Genomic DNA, 19,691 nt, shown 5'->3' with positions numbered 1-19,691 from the left:
CCAGACGAGCGGAGCCACTCTCTGAGCTGCCAGAGACTGAGTTGAAACAGAACAGCAGAAAGCCTCTAGTCTAGCGAATGATGGAGCCAGGAGTGACAGCTGCCCAGCAAATAAGGCAAGTGCTGATCTTTCTTGCTTTTCTGGGAGGGCCTTCGGTTCTTTCTGAGACCTGGAACTATTCTGTGGCAGAAGAAATGGAGACTGGCTCCTCTATAGCCAATATAATTAAAGATATGGGTGTGGGTGACCTGACTGCACGGGGTGCCAGAGTTATATTTGATGACTATCAGCCTTATTTGCGGTTAGAACTTGAGACTGGCAACTTGCTCTTGAACAAAAAACTGGACAGGGAGGAACTTTGTGGCACCAGGGAACCCTGTATATTGCATTTCCAGGTGTTACTGGAAAATCCTCTGCAATTTTTTCAGGCTGAGCTTTTGGTTGAAGACATAAATGACCATCCTCCCACATTCCTAGAGAAACTCATATTTCTAAATATCTCAGAAGGTGCTACTCCAGGGACCTCATTCCAAATGGATAATGCTCAGGACTTAGATGTAGGAATTAATGGGGTCCAAAACTATACAATAAGCCCCAACCCCTATTTCTACCTTAAGTTAAAAGATGGTGGTAAAGGAAGGAAATACCCAGAGTTGGTACTGGATGGACCTCTGGACAGAGAAAGGGAGCCTTCAGTTAGCTTGATACTAACAGCCACAGATGGTGGGTCCCTGCCCAGGTCAGCAACTGCACTGATTCAAGTTGTGGTTGTAGATGTCAATGACAATGCTCCTAAGTTTGAAAGAACGCTGTATGAGGTTCAAGTTCCAGAGAACAGCCCTGTGGACTCGCTGGTGATCAAGGTGTCTGCTACAGATTTGGACACAGGGATGAATGGAGAAATATCATACTCATTTTCTCATGTCTCTAGAGATGTACGGAAAACATTCAAAATCCATCCAACTTCTGGTGAAGTCCATTTGAAAGCACCCCTAGATTTTGAGGTAATTCAGTCTTATACAATAAATGTTCAAGCCGTTGATGGTGGGAGTCTCTCTGGAAAATCAGCCATTATTGTTCAAGTTACAGATGTGAATGACAACCCACCAGAAATAGTCTTTACCTCTGTTATTAGTCCTATCCCAGAAAACGGCTTGTCGGAAATGGTGGTTGCTGTTTTCAGTGTACGAGACCAAGACTCAGGAGACAACAGCAGAATGATGTGCTCAATTCCAGACAACCTTCCTTTTCTCTTGAAACCCACTTTCAAAAATTTCTACACTCTAGTAACAGAGAGTTCACTGGACAGAGAGAGCAGAGCTGAGTACAACATCACCATCACAGTCACCGACCTGGGCACACCCAGGCTCACAACCCAGCACACCATAACAGTGCAGGTCTCAGACGTCAACGACAACGCCCCCGCCTTCACACAAACCTCCTACACCCTGTTTGTCCAGGAGAACAACAGCCCCGCCCTGCACATAGGCACCATCAGCGCCACAGACTCAGACTCAGGCTCCAATGCCCACATCACCTACTCGCTGCTGCCCACCCACGACCCGCAGCTGGCCCTCTCCTCGCTCATCTCCATCAATGCAGACAATGGGCAGCTGTTCGCGCTCAGGGCGCTGGACTATGAGGCCCTGCAGACCTTCGAGTTCCGCGTGGGCGCCACAGATCAAGGCTTGCCCGCGCTCAGCAGCCAGGCTCTGGTGCGCGTGCTCGTGCTGGATGCCAATGACAATGATCCCTTCGTGCTCTACCCGACGCAGAACGCGTCTGCTCCCTGTACAGAGCTGCTGCCCAGGGCGGCAGAGCCAGGCTACCTGGTCACCAAGGTGGTGGCAGTGGACCGCGACTCAGGCCAGAATGCCTGGCTGTCCTTCCAGCTGCTCAAGGCCACGGAGCCTGGGCTGTTCACCGTGTGGGCTCACAATGGCGAGGTGCGCACCTCCAGGCTGCTGAGTGAGCGCGATGCTCCCAAGCACAGGCTGCTGCTGCTGGTCAAGGACAATGGCGACCCTCCTAGGTCTGCCAGTGTCACTCTGCATGTGCTGGTGGTGGATGGCTTCTCTCAGCCCTACCTGCCTCTGCCCGAGGTGGGACAGGAACCTGCACAAGACGAGGATGCACTTACGCTGTACCTGGTCATCGCCTTGGCATCTGTGTCTTCGCTTTTCTTTTTGTCTGTGCTGCTGTTTGTGGGGGTGAGGCTGTGCAGGAGGGCTAGGGCGGCCTCTTTGGGTGGCTGCTCTGTGCCTGAGGCACACTTTCCTGGCCACCTGATGGACTTCAGTGGCAGGGAAACCTTGTCCCAGAGCTACCAGTATGAGGTGTGTCTGACTGGAGTATCAGATACCAAAGATTTTCAGTTCCTAAAGCCTGTGTCTCCCGACCATCAGGTTGTGACTTGCGTGGAGGAGAATTCCACCTCTATGAATGGTTTTGGATACAATTAACAATTTGTTGACTTTTCGGATGGTTCCAGATAAACGTTTATTCTTTCTAAACATTCTTGTTTTCCGTTGATTTATCTTCGTAAGGAATTTCTAACTTTTTGCCTTTATTTTCCTAATTCAAGAGATGATAAATTCTGTGCATACCCTTACAGCGTAGTCTCTTTTAAAAAATCACTTTTTGATGAAGACAGAGAGCATTACTCATTCATGACAAGTGAGTATTTTTTTCAACTTGCCAGATTGTCAAAATGAATCATCATTGATTTGGAAATACCTTCATTTTATTGATTGTTGTCCAGAAACATTATCGAAAAGTTTGAAATGTTACAGATGTCATGAATTATCAGTGTATCTTCTGTCCAATATTGTGCTTTCCTGTCTCAGAGTATCTGAAAAATGCATGATTTTGTTGTATAGCAGTATTAATTGGGAAAGACAATTTCTCTGAATTTCTAAGGCTTTTATTGTCTTCATAGGAACATCCAGCATGTAATAATATGAATATTGTTAAAACGTTTTAGATTATCTCAAAACTTCTAAAAAACCAGATCCCTCCTGTGATATCTGGCTAGCCAGATATCTGAAAATAACTCTCTTCTGCATAGGTACAGGATCAAAGCTTTGTACAACTCAGGTCCCTCTATGATTTCAGACAATTGGACCTAGTGATGGGTATTGCTAACCTAAGCTGAGCCAGTCTGATCCTGTTTACTTTTAAAATCACCATAGAAACCAAATGTATTCTGGTCTTTCTGTTAGGATTGCTACAAGTAATTGATGCCATCTCAGACCTCTGAGAGAGGAAAGGAAAGATAACATATGAGTGGTCCTATAGAGGACATTCTTGTCAGTAATCCCTGAGTCACTATTGGGTGGGACTGGGAACAGAGAACTAAAATGTGTTCTTGTAACCGTTCCTAGTCCAGCTCAGTAATGGTTGGTTTGCTTGTTTTCATTAAAAGCATGCTTAGATATTCTTGCCTAGAATGATGAATTATTCCTGTTAATTTCATATTTTCATTAAACCATTCATGCTACTATAACACAAATCAAAAGGTTTGTAAACTACTGCATTAACATGGGAAGGAACTGTGAACCTTTTGTCTAAATGGGTAATTTTGAAGACAGGAGTGATGGTAATCTCAGGCAGCTGAGGTGAGATCTTGAGTTCAAGGCTAGGCCTCAAGACCCTCTTTAGTTAGGACAAGGCACAGTGTTTTTTCCTTTAATGAAAAGATGGTTTAGACACTCCATATTATTTCAAGTGACTACTGAAGAAGTATAGAGAACTGCTACCTAGGGAAATACCATCTTGTTTATCCAGCTTATTATAAAAAATGAGTTAGGATTCCAACAAAACAAGAAGCATCTACAATAGGAGGAAAATGCACACAATTTTGTGTTTTATTCTATGATGGATTAAGCAAATATTTACTGAGCATCTTCTCTGTCCCAATGATTATTTGAGATATTGGGGTGCAGCAGTGACGCAAACAACACTGAAGTACTTTACAGGTTACACAAATACATATGTTCATCTATGGTACATGTGATGAAAAACACCAGAGAGAAAATATGGGATAATAGGTGCTTTCATATGAGTTCTCCCACGGGTGAAAACTTTTATAAAATTTTAAGTTCCTGACCATATATATGTACAATGTGTATCATAAACTGGAACCTACATGTAGAATATTTTCCCTTATGAAACTCAACCAATGGGCACCACAACCTGGAAGACATAAAATTATAAAGAAGCCCCAGAAGTATTGACCCCACTTTATGCTGAATTTTAAATTGCATGGATACGTGTCTCTAATTTTACAAGATGACTGGTCAATCAGTCCTATGTCTTCTTTCATTTCTCGGTTTCCCCTAGAGTGCCCCCAACACAGACTGCAGGCACTCTGGTAGGCAGCTGGTCTGGGTTGTTTTCTTGTGTATTTTTCACACATAAACAACAAGAATTCTCATTTTTAAATGAGAGACTATATATAATCAGAATTCAAAGTAGCGTTGTTTCGTGATTGGATTTATTTCCAAACCCTAACAACCAAATAGACAAAAAAGAATGCAATCAAGTAGCGATCTGTTGTGAAGCAAAATCAACGCATGGTGGCGCTGCAGGCTAAGGCTTAAAAAGCGATGACCGCAGAAAGAAAGAAAAAAAAAAGGCTTCTTCAGATCTCCGGCTAGAAAAGACCTGAGACAGAGCTCAAACCATTAAATCTCCAGAAACTGCTGCTAACCTACACTTCGAAACAGGCTATAAACCGACAGATCGACCATTGTCTGGGTGCCCTTGCATCCTGGGTGTGGAAGCAAAGATGAAGACTGGAAGGGAGCGCAGACCAAGGCAAGTTCTTTTTATCTTTTTTTTACTGGGAGTGGCTGGGGCGGGCTGGGAGCCCCGCCGCCGTTACTTTGTGTTGGAGGAAACACCTGGAGGCACGGTTTTGGCTGATCTAGTCAAGGACCTCGGGCTGGGAGTTGCAGAGCTAGCTGCTCGAGGAGCCCAGGTGGTCTCTGAGGATAATGAATCACGATTGCAGCTTGATCCTCAGACTGGGAAGCTAATAGTAAATGAAAAACTGGATCGGGAGGAGCTGTGTGGCCCCACTGAGCCCTGTGTCACTCATTTCCAAGTGTTACTGAAAAAACCACTGGAAATATTTCGAGCTGAGCTACGAGTGGGAGACATAAATGATCATTCTCCCGAGTTTGCTGAAAGAGAAATGACCGTGAAAATCATAGAGAACAGCCCTGTTGGTGCCGTGTTTCTACTTAAAAGCGCTCAGGACTTGGATGTGGGCAACAACAGCATTCAGAACTATAGCCTTAGTTCCAATTCTCATTTCCACGTTTCCTTCCGCAACCGAGGTGATGGGAGGAAATACCCAGAGCTCGTGCTGGACAAAGAGCTTGATCGCGAGGAGCAGGCAGAGTTCAGGCTGACTCTGACAGCGCTGGATGGCGGTTCTCCGCCCAGGACTGGCACCTCGCAAATACGGATTATTCTCGTGGATGTCAATGACAACGCCCCTGAGTTTGTGCAGGCGCTCTATCAGGTGCAAATTCTAGAGAACAGCCCGGTGGGTTCCCTGGTTGCTAAGGTCTGGGCCAAGGATTTAGACACTGGGACAAACGGAGAAGTATCATACTCTCTTTTACGTAGCTCTCAGGAGATGAGCAAAACTTTTGAGCTAAATGCCATGTCAGGAGAAATTCGGCTGATTAAAACACTCGACTTTGAGACAGCATCTTCATATGAAGTAGACATAGAGGCATCAGATGGCGGGGGACTTTCTGGAAAATGCTCTGTTTATATTCAGGTGGTGGATGTCAATGATAATTACCCAGAACTAACTATTTCATCGCTCACCAATCCCATCCCAGAAAATTCACCAGAGACAGAAGTGGCTCTGTTTCGGATTAGAGACCGAGATTCTGGGGAAAATGGAAGGACAGTTTGTTCCATCCAGGATGGTGTTCCCTTCACACTGGAACCTTCTGTTGAGAACTTCTATAGACTGATGACTGAAGGTGCGCTGGACAGGGAGAGCAGAGCTGAGTACAATATCACCATCACAGTCACCGACCTGGGCACACCCAGACTTAAAACCCAGCACACCTTAACAGTGCAGGTCTCTGACGTCAACGACAATGCTCCAGCCTTCACACAAACCTCCTACACCCTGTTTGTCCAGGAGAACAACAGCCCGGCCCTGCACATAGGCACCATCAGCGCCACAGACTCAGACTCAGGCTCCAATGCCCACATCACCTACTCGCTGCTGCCCACCCACGACCCGCAGCTGGCCCTCTCCTCGATCATCTCCATCAATGCAGACAACGGGCAGCTGTTCGCGCTCAGGGCGCTGGACTATGAGGCCCTGCAGACCTTCGAGTTCCGCGTGGGCGCCACAGACCAAGGCTCGCCTGCGCTCAGCAGTCAGGCGCTGGTGCGCGTGCGCGTACTGGACTCCAATGACAATGCGCCCTTCGTGCTCTACCCTCTGCAGAACGCGTCTGCGCCCTACACAGAGCTGCTGCCCAGGGCGGCGGAGCCAGGCTACCTGGTCACCAAGGTGGTGGCTGTGGACCGCGACTCAGGCCAGAATGCCTGGCTGTCCTTCCAGCTGCTCAAGGCCACAGAGCCAGGGCTGTTCACCGTGTGGGCTCACAATGGCGAGGTGCGCACCTCCAGGCTGCTGAGTGAGCGCGATGCTCCCAAGCACAGGCTGCTGCTGCTGGTCAAGGACAATGGTGATCCTCCTAGGTCTGCCAGTGTCACTCTTCAAGTGCTGGTGGTGGATGGCTTCTCTCAACCCTACCTGCCTCTGCCCGAGGAGGAGCGTGAACCTGCACAAGAGGAGGACACTCTTACTCTGTACCTGGTCATCGCCTTGGCGTCTGTGTCTTCGCTTTTCCTCTTATCTGTGCTGCTGTTCGTGGGGGTGAGACTGTGCAGGAGGGCCAGGGCATCCTCTCTGGGTGGCTGCTCTGTGCCTGAGGGCCACTTTCCTGGCCACCTGGTCGATGTCAGTGGGGCGGGAACCCTGTCTCAGAGCTACCAGTATGAGGTGTGTCTATCCGGAGACTCTCAAAGTAATGAGTTCAGATTCTTGAAGCCCATGTTTTCCAATATTCTAGACTAAAACTGTGGTGGGCAGTCAGGAGATAATCCATTCTTCCCAAGTATTTTAGAATGTGAAATTTCACTTGATGTGTAATTCTGACTCTTTAGATTTTGTGGGGGTGTTTTCAAAAATTGGTAGCAATGTTTACTTGTATTTGTTTTTCCTTTTCTCTACTAGTTTAAATAGTATTGTTTGTTTAGTAGTTTGCTAACTGTAAAAGTATTTTTCCAGTTCTGTTCTTACTGAACTGTTACATTAGGAAGCTCCATGTTCCTGATTGAATTTGCAGTACTCTCTCCCAAAGAATATGAATTTTTTCTAATGCACCCAATTCTAATTTGAAAAGTACATTTCCTGGTCTACGGGAACAGATAAAGTTTATAGAGTGCTGTGTTGTTTGGAGGCCCTAGTTTGGGTCACCCTGTAATTCCAGAACTTAGAGATGGAGGCAGGCTATCAGGAATTCAAGATTATCAACTACAATAGAGAATTCAAGCTTAGTCTGGGCTATATGATGAAAAGAGCATATTTTCTCAACAAAAAGATACATTCTTGAATGTGTAATGCCACACAAGAATTTCTGATTTCTTTTCAATCACACTTCATTTTAGAATTGGAAGCCCTTAGTTTTGTTTTCTTTTTTGTTTTTGTTTTCGTTGTTTTGCACAGCTAAGACTTTGGTCGCTGTGTGTGTGTGTGTGTGTGTGTGTGTGTGTGTGTGTGTGTGTTTGGAAGCATTTCATATTCATTAATTCCAAGTTTCTTCCAGATTATGTTTTCTATTTTCCAACAGGAAGTAACAAAGTAATTTCAATCTTTTCAAAGATATCACTGTAAGTATTGTCTCATGAAAAATATATCCACATCACCTATTCTTCCTTGTCTAAATTAACATAGAAAATAATAAAAATCTTCTTCATTGTCTTTAGTTGATGGGAGTGCTTGGCATGTTGCTTCAAGACTGTGTTCAAGAAGCTTCTGTAAAGCCAGTACAGTCCAGGAACAATGATATATTTTTTGTTGTTATCACTTATTGCAGTGAATAAATCTTGACGTAAACCCCAACTTCTGGACTCAGATTAGCTTCTGGTGGTATAGCATGCCAATATCTACTTGTTTTGGTTGATGGCATTGCTCTGATTGATAAGGAATTTGGAAGAAAGTGCATTATAGAATTAACATTAATTATCCAAATTTTAATAGTGGTTACATTAATGTAATATTGAATGATTTGGAGAAATTGTTCAGAAAAAAAATGTTGACCTCAAAGATGTTCAGTCCTGTTTCCTAGCACCTATAAATATTCCGTTAGATTGGAAAGATAAACTACAAATTAAAGTTGTCAATAAACTAAATTTAAAGTAGAGAGTATATCCTAAATCATTTGAATGGGTCTGATAGGAGCAGTGAAAGACTTTAAAAGCAAAGGTGAGTCTACCTTGAGATGAACAGCCAGGCATTGTGGCACATGCTTTTAATCCTGGCACTTGGAAGACAGAGTTAGGCAGAGTCCAAGGCAAACCTTGTCTAGTGAGTTCTAGGACAGCCAAAGCTATATAGTGAGACCCTGTGTTGAGAGAGAGAGAGAGAGAGAGAGAGAGAGAGAGAGAGAGAGAGAGAAGAAGAAGAGAAGAAGAAGAAGAAGAAGAAGAGGAAGAAGAGGAAGAAGAGGAAGAAGAGGAAGAAGAAGAAGAAGAAGAAGAAGAAGAAGAAGAAGAAGAAGAAGAAGAAGAAGAAGAAGAAGAAGAAGAAGAAGAAGAAGAAATTTCCTAAGGACTGTAGATGTAACTGCAACAGATGCAACTGAAGGAAAGATTTTAAAATTATGGAAGTGGGGCCATCAGTGGTGTCACACATCTTTTAATCCCAACACTGGTGAGGCAGAGACAGGCAGATCTCTGAGTTCAAGGCCAGCCTTGTCTACAGAGTGAGTTCTAGGACAGCCACGGCTATGTAGAGAAACACTGTGTCAAAGAGAAAGCAAATATATCATATTTGGCTGTGGTCAGATGACAGAAGTCATCTGTGTCTTGCAGACACAGAATAGAAAAAGTGCAGATAATTTCTAAGTACAAACTTGATAGAAATGCAATAGTAACAAGTCTATTAATGAAGATACAAAAGGAAGTGAGAAATGTGGTGCTTATAGGAACATATTGGCTTATAGAACTTATAAATCATTTAAAGCAAACTATGGTGAAAATATGGGCATTAAAGTTACTAATAGAAACATTCTACACAAGGAGAACACTATTGAAAATTAGAGGAAAATTAATACTTTCATTGTTATATAGTGACAGAAACCTTAGCTGGATTGTGACCTGTTATATGAGGAAAAGAATTAATGCATTTGGATGTTTGGCTGAGGGAATTTCCAGGAAAAGTATTGAAAGTACAGCCTGATTTCTTCTCACTGTTTGTGGTAAAATATGAGATGAATGGATGGAGGAAATTTTCTTCCTGATTGCATTGTAATGTATGTTAAAATCAGGATATTCACTGCCAGGGATGCATGTGTTGGAGGGAAAATCATAGGTTCAACAGGGAAGCCTTTCATTAGTGCCTGGGAAATTCCAGAGTAGTTATAATGTAAGAGGTTTTCTATTAACATGTTTTAATGACTTTTCTCTCATGTACATAGATAGCTATAATGTGACACAGATTGCAGTGATTGCATTTTCCATACTCCGTGACTTACAGAACTTTCAGAAAGTTGGTCTCATCTTTCCCATCTCCATTATGCCTGGTAATGGGTTAGAAAATAGGAAGTATTATTTTTCTCCAGATTACTGTTATTAACAGCTAATCAGTAGGAGTATTTTCTTTCCTTTGGAAACACTTATGACAAATTTCAAAATAATGTTGATTTGAATACAAAATGAGAGAAGGAAGTTTATTAGTGTTCATTTAGATTTGGTCTTTCTCTTGATCTTTCTAACTATCACTCTTGGGTTAATCCTGACAGTCTTCTCTAACAATCCTCACATCTTTTTACATAGGCCCAGAATACCTATTCAAACTTGTTAGGTCAGTTCATTCAAGTTTCCTTTGTCTCACAAATTGTTTAGCAATTGTTTCTTCCTCTTCTTTATAATGAAGGTTTATATGAGTTATTTGTGTTGGTTTAAATTAAACTTGTCTCCTGCAGGCTCATATGTTCAAACACTTGGTGCCCAGCTGGGGAGACAGTGTGGGACTGCTGGAGAAAGTACCTCATAGGGTTGGGCTTCGAGAGTTCGTAGTATTGTCTAACATCCAGTTGCCTCTATCTGCTTGATTTTTGTGGTTGAAGATGTGATTTGTCAGCTTTTTGCTCTGGTGGCTGCTTCCATAACTCCCCAACTATTATGGTCTTCCCCTCTGGAAACAAGCAAAAATAAACTCTTTCTTCCCTCAGTCTCATTTGGGTATGATATTTTATCACATGAAGAAAAGAATAACAAACAAAGTTTTATTATTTTTCTTTATTTTATGAAATTGATATAATTTAACATTAAAATAATTCCATGGGTAATTTTTTCATCTGGGAAGACGACATTGCAATCTCAACTTCTTATGTCAAAATTTATTCAAGGTATGGAATATTGGAAAGATATTATTTATAATATGATGGGGGATGTCCTTCTGTATATATGTTTCTCTTATTGGTTGATGAATAAAACACTGATTGGCCAGTATCCAGGCAGGAAGCATAGGTGGGACTACCACACCAGGAGAAGGCTGGGAAGAGGAAGGCAGAGAGGAGCCACCAAGAGTTGCCATGCAGTCAATGAAGGAATAACATGCTGGAGCCTTCTCTGGTAAGACCACGTGGTAATACTTAGATTAATAGAAATTGGTTAATAATTAAGACAGAGCTACCCAGAAAGAAGCCCTAGCCATTAGCCAAACAATTTATAAAATAATATATATCTTTGTGTGTTTATTTGGAGCTAATCAGTTGTGGGACCAAGAGGAACAGAAACTCCAGCTACAATAATATTTATCTTTTCATGTATTTAGGCTATATAATTATGCCCTTCTTTTCATTCTAGATATTAGCAATATGTGTTTTGTCCCATCTTATCATGAACATTAATATGAGGATAACACCTTCATTAATTTTAAAAGTAAGTCAGCATTCCCTTTGATACATTGCCTATTTCTATTTTCTGTTTCATGTAATTCTACTATCATGTCATAATTACTCATATCTCCTTTGTGTTTAACTTTCTCTTTTGTTAGCTTTCTTATTTACTCTATTCCTGACTTTTCTAATTTAAATCAAAGCACATAAAATATAAATAAGTTGTACATTTTTCCCTGTGTGGTACTCTTGTTTTTAAGGATATTCAATTGAATTTGTCATTTGCCATCTTCTTTGACAGGTAGGCCAATTATAAGGGTATTGCTTGATTTGAGAATATATTATGTGTAACTGCAGCCCTTGAAAACTGTTTGAATTATTTTATCCAAAGTATCCAATATATTGGTAAAAATCCCATGTCCATTTGAAAGAAATGCATATTCTATAGTTGGTTGGAATGAAGATTCATAAATATTAGTTAAAAGTTGCTTAAGAAATTTAAATGTTAGTTATGCATAATTTCCTATATGTCTAATAATTTACTAGGAGAATGTGCTAATTTCTTAAAGTTTGATAGCATATTTATTTGCCTGTCTCTCTGTTCAAGTCTAGTATTTTAAAACTTTATCACTTTGAATCAGTTATTTGATTCACACAGGTAGGGAGTTTTTGTTATCTGTTTTGTTTTAGTGTGATGAGTTTACATTTGTCATTGTGAAATATGCCTTTTTTGGTTTCTAGTTAATATGTGTCTGATGTAGCTTCCCATAGCTATATTTTTTGAGTTACAAATATTTCTTTACTAAACTATACAAAAGTGGGAAGATAATGGGCTAAGTTGTCAGGCTTGCTGAACCATGGTCCCAACTTGCCCAGCACTGTCTGAGAGGAGGAGGCCTGAGGGAGACTGAAGAGTCAAGCAAGAGCTGGGTGGGACAGGACAAGAGACTTGGGTACAGACTGTGTTATGGGATGGCTAACGTAGGAGTGCCAGGAAAATGTAACTGTGGAGGGAGGCAAGAAGGAAGCAAAGAAGTGGAAAGGGGCAAGTAGAGGCAGCTGGGGAGCTCAGATGGAGCAGGTCATGAGTTGGAACAATGGCGATGAGGGTAGAGGGGCTGTTTCTGGAGACATGTAATTGGCAAGTCAGGGAGGAGCAAGACGGCATCAGCTCTGGGGCAGGGCGATAGCAGATACCCAGGAAAGGTGGCTATACTCATCTGTTCCCACACTAACTCCAGACCCCAAGGGGCCCCACAACTAGCCCAATAGCACTCAACCTAAAGCCACACTGTTCTACTTTGCTCCACTGATGCTATGTTAAAAGACTGATCAATAATAACTTGGGAAGGAAATAATTAACTCTAGCTCCTGAGTCACAACCCAGAATTGAGGGAATCAAAGGAACAGGGCTGCAAGACCTGAAGCAGAGACCATGGAGGAACATTAGGCTGGCTTTTCTTTTGATTGCTCAACTACTTTTCTTACACAACCCAGACCCTCCGGCCTAGGGATGGCAACACCTCCTATATCACCTATTAATAAAGAAAATATCTCAAAGATTGAGCACAAGTCAGTCCAATGAAAGCTTTCCTCAATATAGGCTTTGAGGGACTCCGGTTTGTGTCAAGATGACAAACTGTCTTCTGATGCTTAGAATCTGCAATGTTCTCCACTTTATAGCACAATCTCTTTGTTTCCTCTTCTTCCTCCTCCTCATCTTCGTCACCTTCAAACTCCCTTCTACATATTCATTTATCTTCCTCCTGAGGTATGGTCTCCTCCTCCAATCCCTTTCTTTCTTTCCAGTTTGCCATCTCCATTTTCTTCTTCTCATTTAGGTCCTTGCCATTCAACATACCCATTGCTTCAATGCTCTCCTCCAACTTTGCTCTGGAGCTAGAGCCAGACTATGGCTGCTGGGGAACTGAGTTCCTACGGCTGAGATGGAGAGATCCTAGACAGTGGAAAGTTGTCATAACCAGAACCTGTTGTAATAGGTGCTAGGTAAGGTGGTTCTCTTGAGGATGTGGCAAGAGTATAAGGGGTAAGACAGGAGTTAGTCCAGATCAGAGACCTGCAGAGCTCAAGTCGTATGAAGGGTGGACAGAAAGGCAATAGGGCAGTGGCTGGTGGGCCCAGTTTGCAGTGCTAGGTCCTCGGCTTTCTGCCCTAGTGCCAAGCACTCAGTTTCATAGTTCTTATAATTTTGGTTTTGCATGATATATCTTCTCCATAATTTTATGTTCAACCTGCATTTATACTTAATGGAAATATTATGTAAACAACAGAGTTGCTTTTTAAATTCAACATTATTGGTTCTGTCTTAAAATTGAAAAGATCACTCCATTTATATGTAATATGCAATACTTCTATGACTGGGTCTATTTATTTTGTATTCAAACCATCTGTTTTCAGTCCTCTGTTTATAATTTCTGTTTCCGTTTGCTTATGAATTTTTAGTATTCACTTATAGCTTCAGTTGCTTTTAGCTATAAAATTGATATGGGTATTTACTTAAATGATCAAAATAATCATTCCTTACACAACTTATGTTAAGGTTACATTAGACTAATTCACATAAAATAAAAAATGACTTTAACTATTTGATCTTCATCTATTTTTCATGGCACAGAAGATCAATACAAGACAGGGAAATTTGAGAATTCATATGGTAGAAAAACTCTGTGTATATAATCAAATTGGAAAATTCTCAAAAAGACTTTTATATCTATTATATAGAGTATATTTTAACTGGAAAGAAGTAAAATGAAAGTAATAAAAAGAAATGGGCCTTCATCCAGCTTCCGTGCCAAAATGTTTACTAGAGAACTCATACTGGAGAGAAATTAATAGAAAATCAATGAATGTCAGAATGCATTTATTGACTTCTCAATTAAGACACATAAGAGATAACACATTTGTCATAAACACAATCAATATGAGGTTTACAGGGAACCTTTAAGATATCACTTGAATCTTAGGACTCATGTAGAGAACACATTAGAGGCAAATGCTGTGAGGATACAAAATGTAGAAAGCATTACTATTTCACCCACCATATGTTACAACCACAGTGAAGAAAGTTCTCATGAATATATGAATAGTGAAGATTCCTTCCAAAATTTTTAATGCCAATTAAATTCTGAGTGTAAAAATTGGGAGGAAACTTTATTTGTTAAATTTCTATTAGGGTATAAGTGAGAACTCATATCGACTTTCTAACCCATAGATGTAATACAGTGTGATAACGTATTTATTTCTTATATTTGAATGCGCATGTAAGAATTATCATTGAAGTGAAGACTTATGGATATGAATGTGAGAAAATCTTCATTTAATCTTCCTTGAAATTTGTACAAGTGAGAAAAATTGAAGCATTCTACAATTATAAAAATATGTAGGTTCTGGTCTTCCATTCATAACTATGTAGGTACAAATATGAAGCAAGTCTCTATGATTTGAACAATATGAAAAGTCTTTCAGTTATTCTTCATATTTTATTACATATTATATTATACATTTGTGTATTTAAGAGCCAACTTGACTGGATTAAGGAATATATAAAGAGCTGATAAAGCATTATTACTGGGTGTGTCCAGATACAGAAGAGCCACTTTCACCCAAGAGAAACAGGTACCAGCTGTCTTCTGCATCTGTAACACCAACTTTCTCCTGCCTCTGAATAACAAAACTCCAGTTTGGATTCCAGGAATTTCAAAAGCCAGATCACATAGTCTCAGGCTTTTGAATTAGAATGTAGGTTTACTAGTAGTTTAGCTGTCACCCCATTGATTGCCAGGGTTGATTTGGCTCATCTGACTGGCAATGCAGGTGTCCCCCTTCCTCCCTCACTGTTCCATGTGTATCCCTAAAAGAGGACGACTCTCCACAAATAGAGTAGAAGCAGTCTTTGTTCAAGGGTATATGAGTAACTACTAGTTTAGCTGGTTTCCTAGATCGCATGTAACATATTGTTGGGCTTCACAATATCCATAATCATGTGAAAGAAATAAATACTCTTTCTTCCTGTCTCTTTTACTCTCTTTTTATTTGTATGGGTGCTCTACCTGTATGTATTTCTGTGTGCCATATAAAGTAAGTGCTGCCAACAGAAGCCAAAGGGAATCAGATCGCATGCAACTGAAGTTACAGATGATTGTGAGCTGCCATGTGGGTAGAAGGAATAGAACCCAGGTCCTCTGGAAAAGAAGACAGGCACTGATAAATCTCCTCAGACCCTCTATCTGTTTCTCAATAGAGAGAAAAAACATGGAAAAAATATCATAAGAACTCACACTACATGGAAATAATTTTAATATAATATATATACACATATATACAGATATATGTAATTATCTTGTAGCTATATGAAGGTACATGCTACAGAGAAGTTATATAATCATAAGAAATGTGATGAAGTGTGTTTGCTCTTTAATACATATGTGAGAACTCATACAAACAGGAAACATGTAAAACTTTAAATGTTTCATATTCTTTAGTCATAGAGTAAGAATCAATAGTCAAATACCTACCAAGATTATGCAAAATCCTCCAGCCAAACCTGGGCCTGAATTGGAAATGGATACAGAGAGTGCCCTTCTAAGACTCTCAGGTCTGCAGAGGCACATTCAAACAGGAGGCACCACCAACCTAGGCCTAAATAGGTAATAGACAGAACACAGCTGAGTGGGCGCACAGGATCCTAACCCTGGCCTGTAGTGGAACTCCAGTCAAGTTCCCACCCCATACCATGTGGGTAGGGTGCTTGGAACATAGCTTTGCCATAAGTGCTAGGTGGTTGGGCACTATAATGATCTCCTTGTGATGGCTCATTCCTGTGTCACAGTGACCTGAGTGAGACAGGAAGGCATACACACACAAGCCTGGGCCTGCCCACCCCAAGCTCTAAAGAGAAAATATGGGCCCACCCAGTACCTAGCAGCACCATCCAGAAGGCTGAGATATGATATGGTGTGTGTGGGGAGGAGAGAATGGTTCAGGTTTTGTGGACAGAGGCAAACCTCAAGAGATGATAGAGGAAGAGAGTACACTGAGATGTTGAGGGAGCTGACCTCCTTGACCAGCAGCAGCACACAGGAAAGTGAGCCCTACACTTTGCCTGGACAGCACAGCAGAGATCACTGTTGATGAAAGCACAGGTGATCCATCCCTGAGGATGGGAGTATGAGAGACTGAGTCCCATCCCTCATCTGCCACATAATGACATGGGCTGGAGAGAGATTCCCTTTCCCCCATCAATGTCTAGGACAGATGGTAGAGCTGGCCCAGTGGTCATAAGAACAGGAAAGCTGTTCCTAGTCCAAACCAGCTGCAACACTCGGAAGAACAGGCCCTGCACCTTACCGAGGCAGCACAATAGAGACAACTCTGTTAATGCATGTGTGGTTTCATGTTTGTGACAGCATAGGCGAGGAAAAGATGACCCCCCTCCACTCAGCTGCCACACCCACTCCAGTGGAGTCTGTGTGACATGAAGCAAATATCACTAAAGACATGTCCAGGCCTGAGACATGTGCTTGCTGTAGCCAAGTCTCCTGGAGGTCACTGGCAGGATCCCAAAAGAACAAGATGGTCTCTGTGTCTCACCATCTGTGGGAGGTTGTTTTCTGCTTTTTCCTTTTTCCTATGGCTGGTCTGACTTTCTCAGCATCAGCAGATTATCAGATGTTGGTTACTTTGGAGAAAGATTGAGTACCTCTAGATATTTTGGTTCCAGGAACTGAAAGCACCTCACCAGCAATTTCTGTACAAAATGCTACCACTGAAGTTCTGTTTGTGCCCACCACTCCTTTGGATGTGGTTCCTTGTTAGGGCCGCTCAGGATATAAACATATCTACTGGAAGGCCCCGTTAATAAAAACTCTATTTGAAATGTTTAAAACAGAAAATAAAAGGTTCAGATCAATTATGAATCAATTCCAGCAAGCAGAGTTTTCTTACCAGATGTCTAGGAAAAGTAAAAGAGAAGCTCAAGGAGATGATTCAGAAAACTTAGGGGAACTTGGAATTCCTATAAAGGTTAAATCAGTCAAAACTTATTACAAGACTGATGGTGATGGCAACCCCTAAGGTACAAAGGTCCATATTTTTATAAGACAACAGCTGCCCCTTTGTTGTACATAGGAGCTCATGATAAAGAGTTTAATCACTGGGTTGTCATTGGGGATGAAAAGAGATTTTATATATCATTAAGCTGGTGGCAGAGACCAAAAAGAGCAAGGCCACCTTGGTGTGCCATGCCTTTAGTTGATAAAAGAGATATTTTATGGCAAGTGTATGGATATTTACATTACCAATCAGAAGACTTTGCATGGAGACATGCAGGGGATAAAAAGGATTTTATTAATTGCTTCATGAAGTTTATAAATTGGCCTGAAGGACCTTGAAGTTCAGCAAGTTCAAATTCTCAAAATCGCAGCCAGCTCAGTCTGACAACTTAACCACGGTCTGGGGCCAAGATAATTCTGACTTTTAACATTTACTTAGAGCTAATAATATCTATGATACACATCTTTCGTATTCAAGCTAAAAAATGAAGTTCCTGTATTGCTTGTGTAAATCACAGTGATGAAGTAAAGATTTTTGCAGCAGCATCAAACCTCTCGTATGTTTGTGTCTGTCTGTCACGCCGAATCTGTCCCTACCTGAGTACCAAGACCCTGATTCTCCCGCAGTGTGGTTCTCTCCCTGAGCAGTCTGTGGCACTCAGCAACACCTGAGGCAAGTGAGAGAGTTGGCCCTGAGGTCACAAGAGCAAGAGAGTTGTCTACTTCCCCTCACCAGCTGCAGCACTGGGGAGAGCAGGCCCTACTGCAACACAACAGAGCCAACTCTGTTGGTGGAAGTGTGGGTAAACCAGGCCCGAATCAGCAAACAAGGAAAAGCTGTCCCATTACTCATCTATTATGAGATGGCATGTGCAGCGTAGGATTGCCCTCTCCCCCTGCGGATCAAAGCCTGGGGCAGATAAAAGAGCTGGCCTGTGATCATAAGAACAGGAGGGCTGTCTCTAACCCCTAGTAGCTGCAACATTCAAGACAGCAAGCCCTGCACCTTACTAGGGCAGCAAAATAGAGCCAATCCTGTTAGCAGAGGTGTGGGTGAGCCAGCCCTGAAATCATGAGCATGGGGCAGCTGCGGAGGCATGGGCAGAGGAGTGTTGCCTCCTGCCCATCAGTACCTGGGGCAGGTGGGAGAACTGGCCCTGTGGTCATAAGTGTGGGAGATCCATCCCTGGACCTTACCAACTGCAGCACCTGGGAGAGCAGGCCCTGCATCTTGCCATGAAGCACAATTGAACCACCACTGTTAGCACAGGGGTGGGAGAGCCAGCCCCAAAACTGTGCCCATGGGAGAGCTGCCCTCATTTCCTGTCTGGCAGACCATCCCTACAGCTACCCAGGCACGGACCCTGGATTATGACTTGGTCTGCTCCAGTATACACCCCATCTATGATCTGCTGGAGCACATGAAGGGATCTGACATGCAGACCCAAAGCTGCAGAATCTCCACAACACACGGCAGCATTGGGATGGCCAGGAAGAGTCCTAGTGGAGACCCAGCTTTGAATGTGTAGAGGAGACCAGGGACCTTGAACCAGACCAACGACACTTTGCAATGAACACGTGCAAGCAGAAATGTATGAACAAAGAGGTATATGGTATGACTTGTTGGGTTGCACTGAAGCTTCCACGAAGAGATTTTTAATTCCTTCCCTTTTTTATTTTTCTCATTTTATTTTGTTCCTTTTTTCTCTTGAATTTTGTTTTATTTGGAGGGAGTGTAGGAGCAGAGGGAAGATAAGAACAGACAGGGAATGGATAGGACCAAGATACATGATGTGAAAAACACATAAAATAAATAATAAATAAATATTTTAAAATGTTATGGAAGAAGGAGCTCCCTGCTCCCTGAATCTGCTAGCACCCCACTCTTCAATCCTTTCCGAGACCGACCCAGGAACTAGGTGAGTGAGTCTCTGCCCTTACCCAACCTCAGCCCAAACCATCATTCACCTCGACCACCCCCACCCGCCTGTGCCTGCAGGCTTGGAGTAGACATGTCCAGGCAGGGAGGACCTCCTTGCTCCCTGAATCTGGTAGCACCCCACTCTTCTTTGTTAGATATTAGGATTGCTACCCCATCTTGTTTCTTGAGCCCATTTGATTGGAAAATCTTTTCCCATCCTTTTACTCTGAGGTATCGCCTGTCTTTGAAGTTGAGGTGTGTTTCTTGTAAACAGCAGAAGGATGGATTCTGTCTTCGTATCCATTCTGTTAGCCTATATCTTTTTATGGGTAAGTTAAGACCATTGACATTTAGGGATATTAATGTCCATTGTTCATTGGTTCTTCTTTGTTTGGGATTTATTGTTGGTGGTATCATTGTGTGTGGATTTTGCCCTCCTGTTTCTTTTTTGTGTTTGGTAAAATTAAATTATCTATTGCCAGTGTTTTTGTGAGTGTAGTTATGTTCGTTGGGTTGGAGTTTTCCTTCCAG

The 19,691-nt window shown here is 42.1% G+C and overlaps 2 protein-coding genes across 2 annotated transcripts; both read left to right on the top strand.

Moving 5' to 3' along the window:
* On the top strand, window positions 1-2,462 carry LOC107977069 (protocadherin beta-18-like). Its single transcript, XM_027398078.2, has one exon. The coding sequence runs from the start codon at window positions 78-80 to the stop codon at window positions 2,460-2,462; it is 2,385 nt and encodes a 794-aa protein (XP_027253879.1). The 5' UTR covers window positions 1-77.
* A 2,205-nt stretch (window positions 2,463-4,667) lies between these two features.
* Window positions 4,668-8,694, top strand: LOC113833704 (protocadherin beta-15-like). Its single transcript, XM_027398080.2, has one exon. The coding sequence runs from the start codon at window positions 4,790-4,792 to the stop codon at window positions 7,118-7,120; it is 2,331 nt and encodes a 776-aa protein (XP_027253881.1). The 5' UTR covers window positions 4,668-4,789; the 3' UTR covers window positions 7,121-8,694.
* Window positions 8,695-19,691: the final 10,997 nt, after the last annotated feature.

This window comes from Cricetulus griseus, chromosome 2, assembly GCF_003668045.3.
Source record: "Cricetulus griseus strain 17A/GY chromosome 2, alternate assembly CriGri-PICRH-1.0, whole genome shotgun sequence".
In the NCBI taxonomy this organism is placed as follows: domain Eukaryota; kingdom Metazoa; phylum Chordata; class Mammalia; order Rodentia; family Cricetidae; genus Cricetulus; species Cricetulus griseus.
Note: the sequence above shows the minus strand (reverse complement) of the source record. Positions and strands in the feature narration are given on the sequence as shown.

Excerpts from the sequence above, each read along its gene's own strand:
- LOC113833704 (XM_027398080.2), top strand. The coding sequence starts at position 4,790 with ATGAAGACTGGAAGGGAGCGCAGACCAAGGCAAGTTCTTTTTATCTTT.
- LOC107977069 (XM_027398078.2), top strand. The coding sequence starts at position 78 with ATGATGGAGCCAGGAGTGACAGCTGCCCAGCAAATAAGGCAAGTGCTG.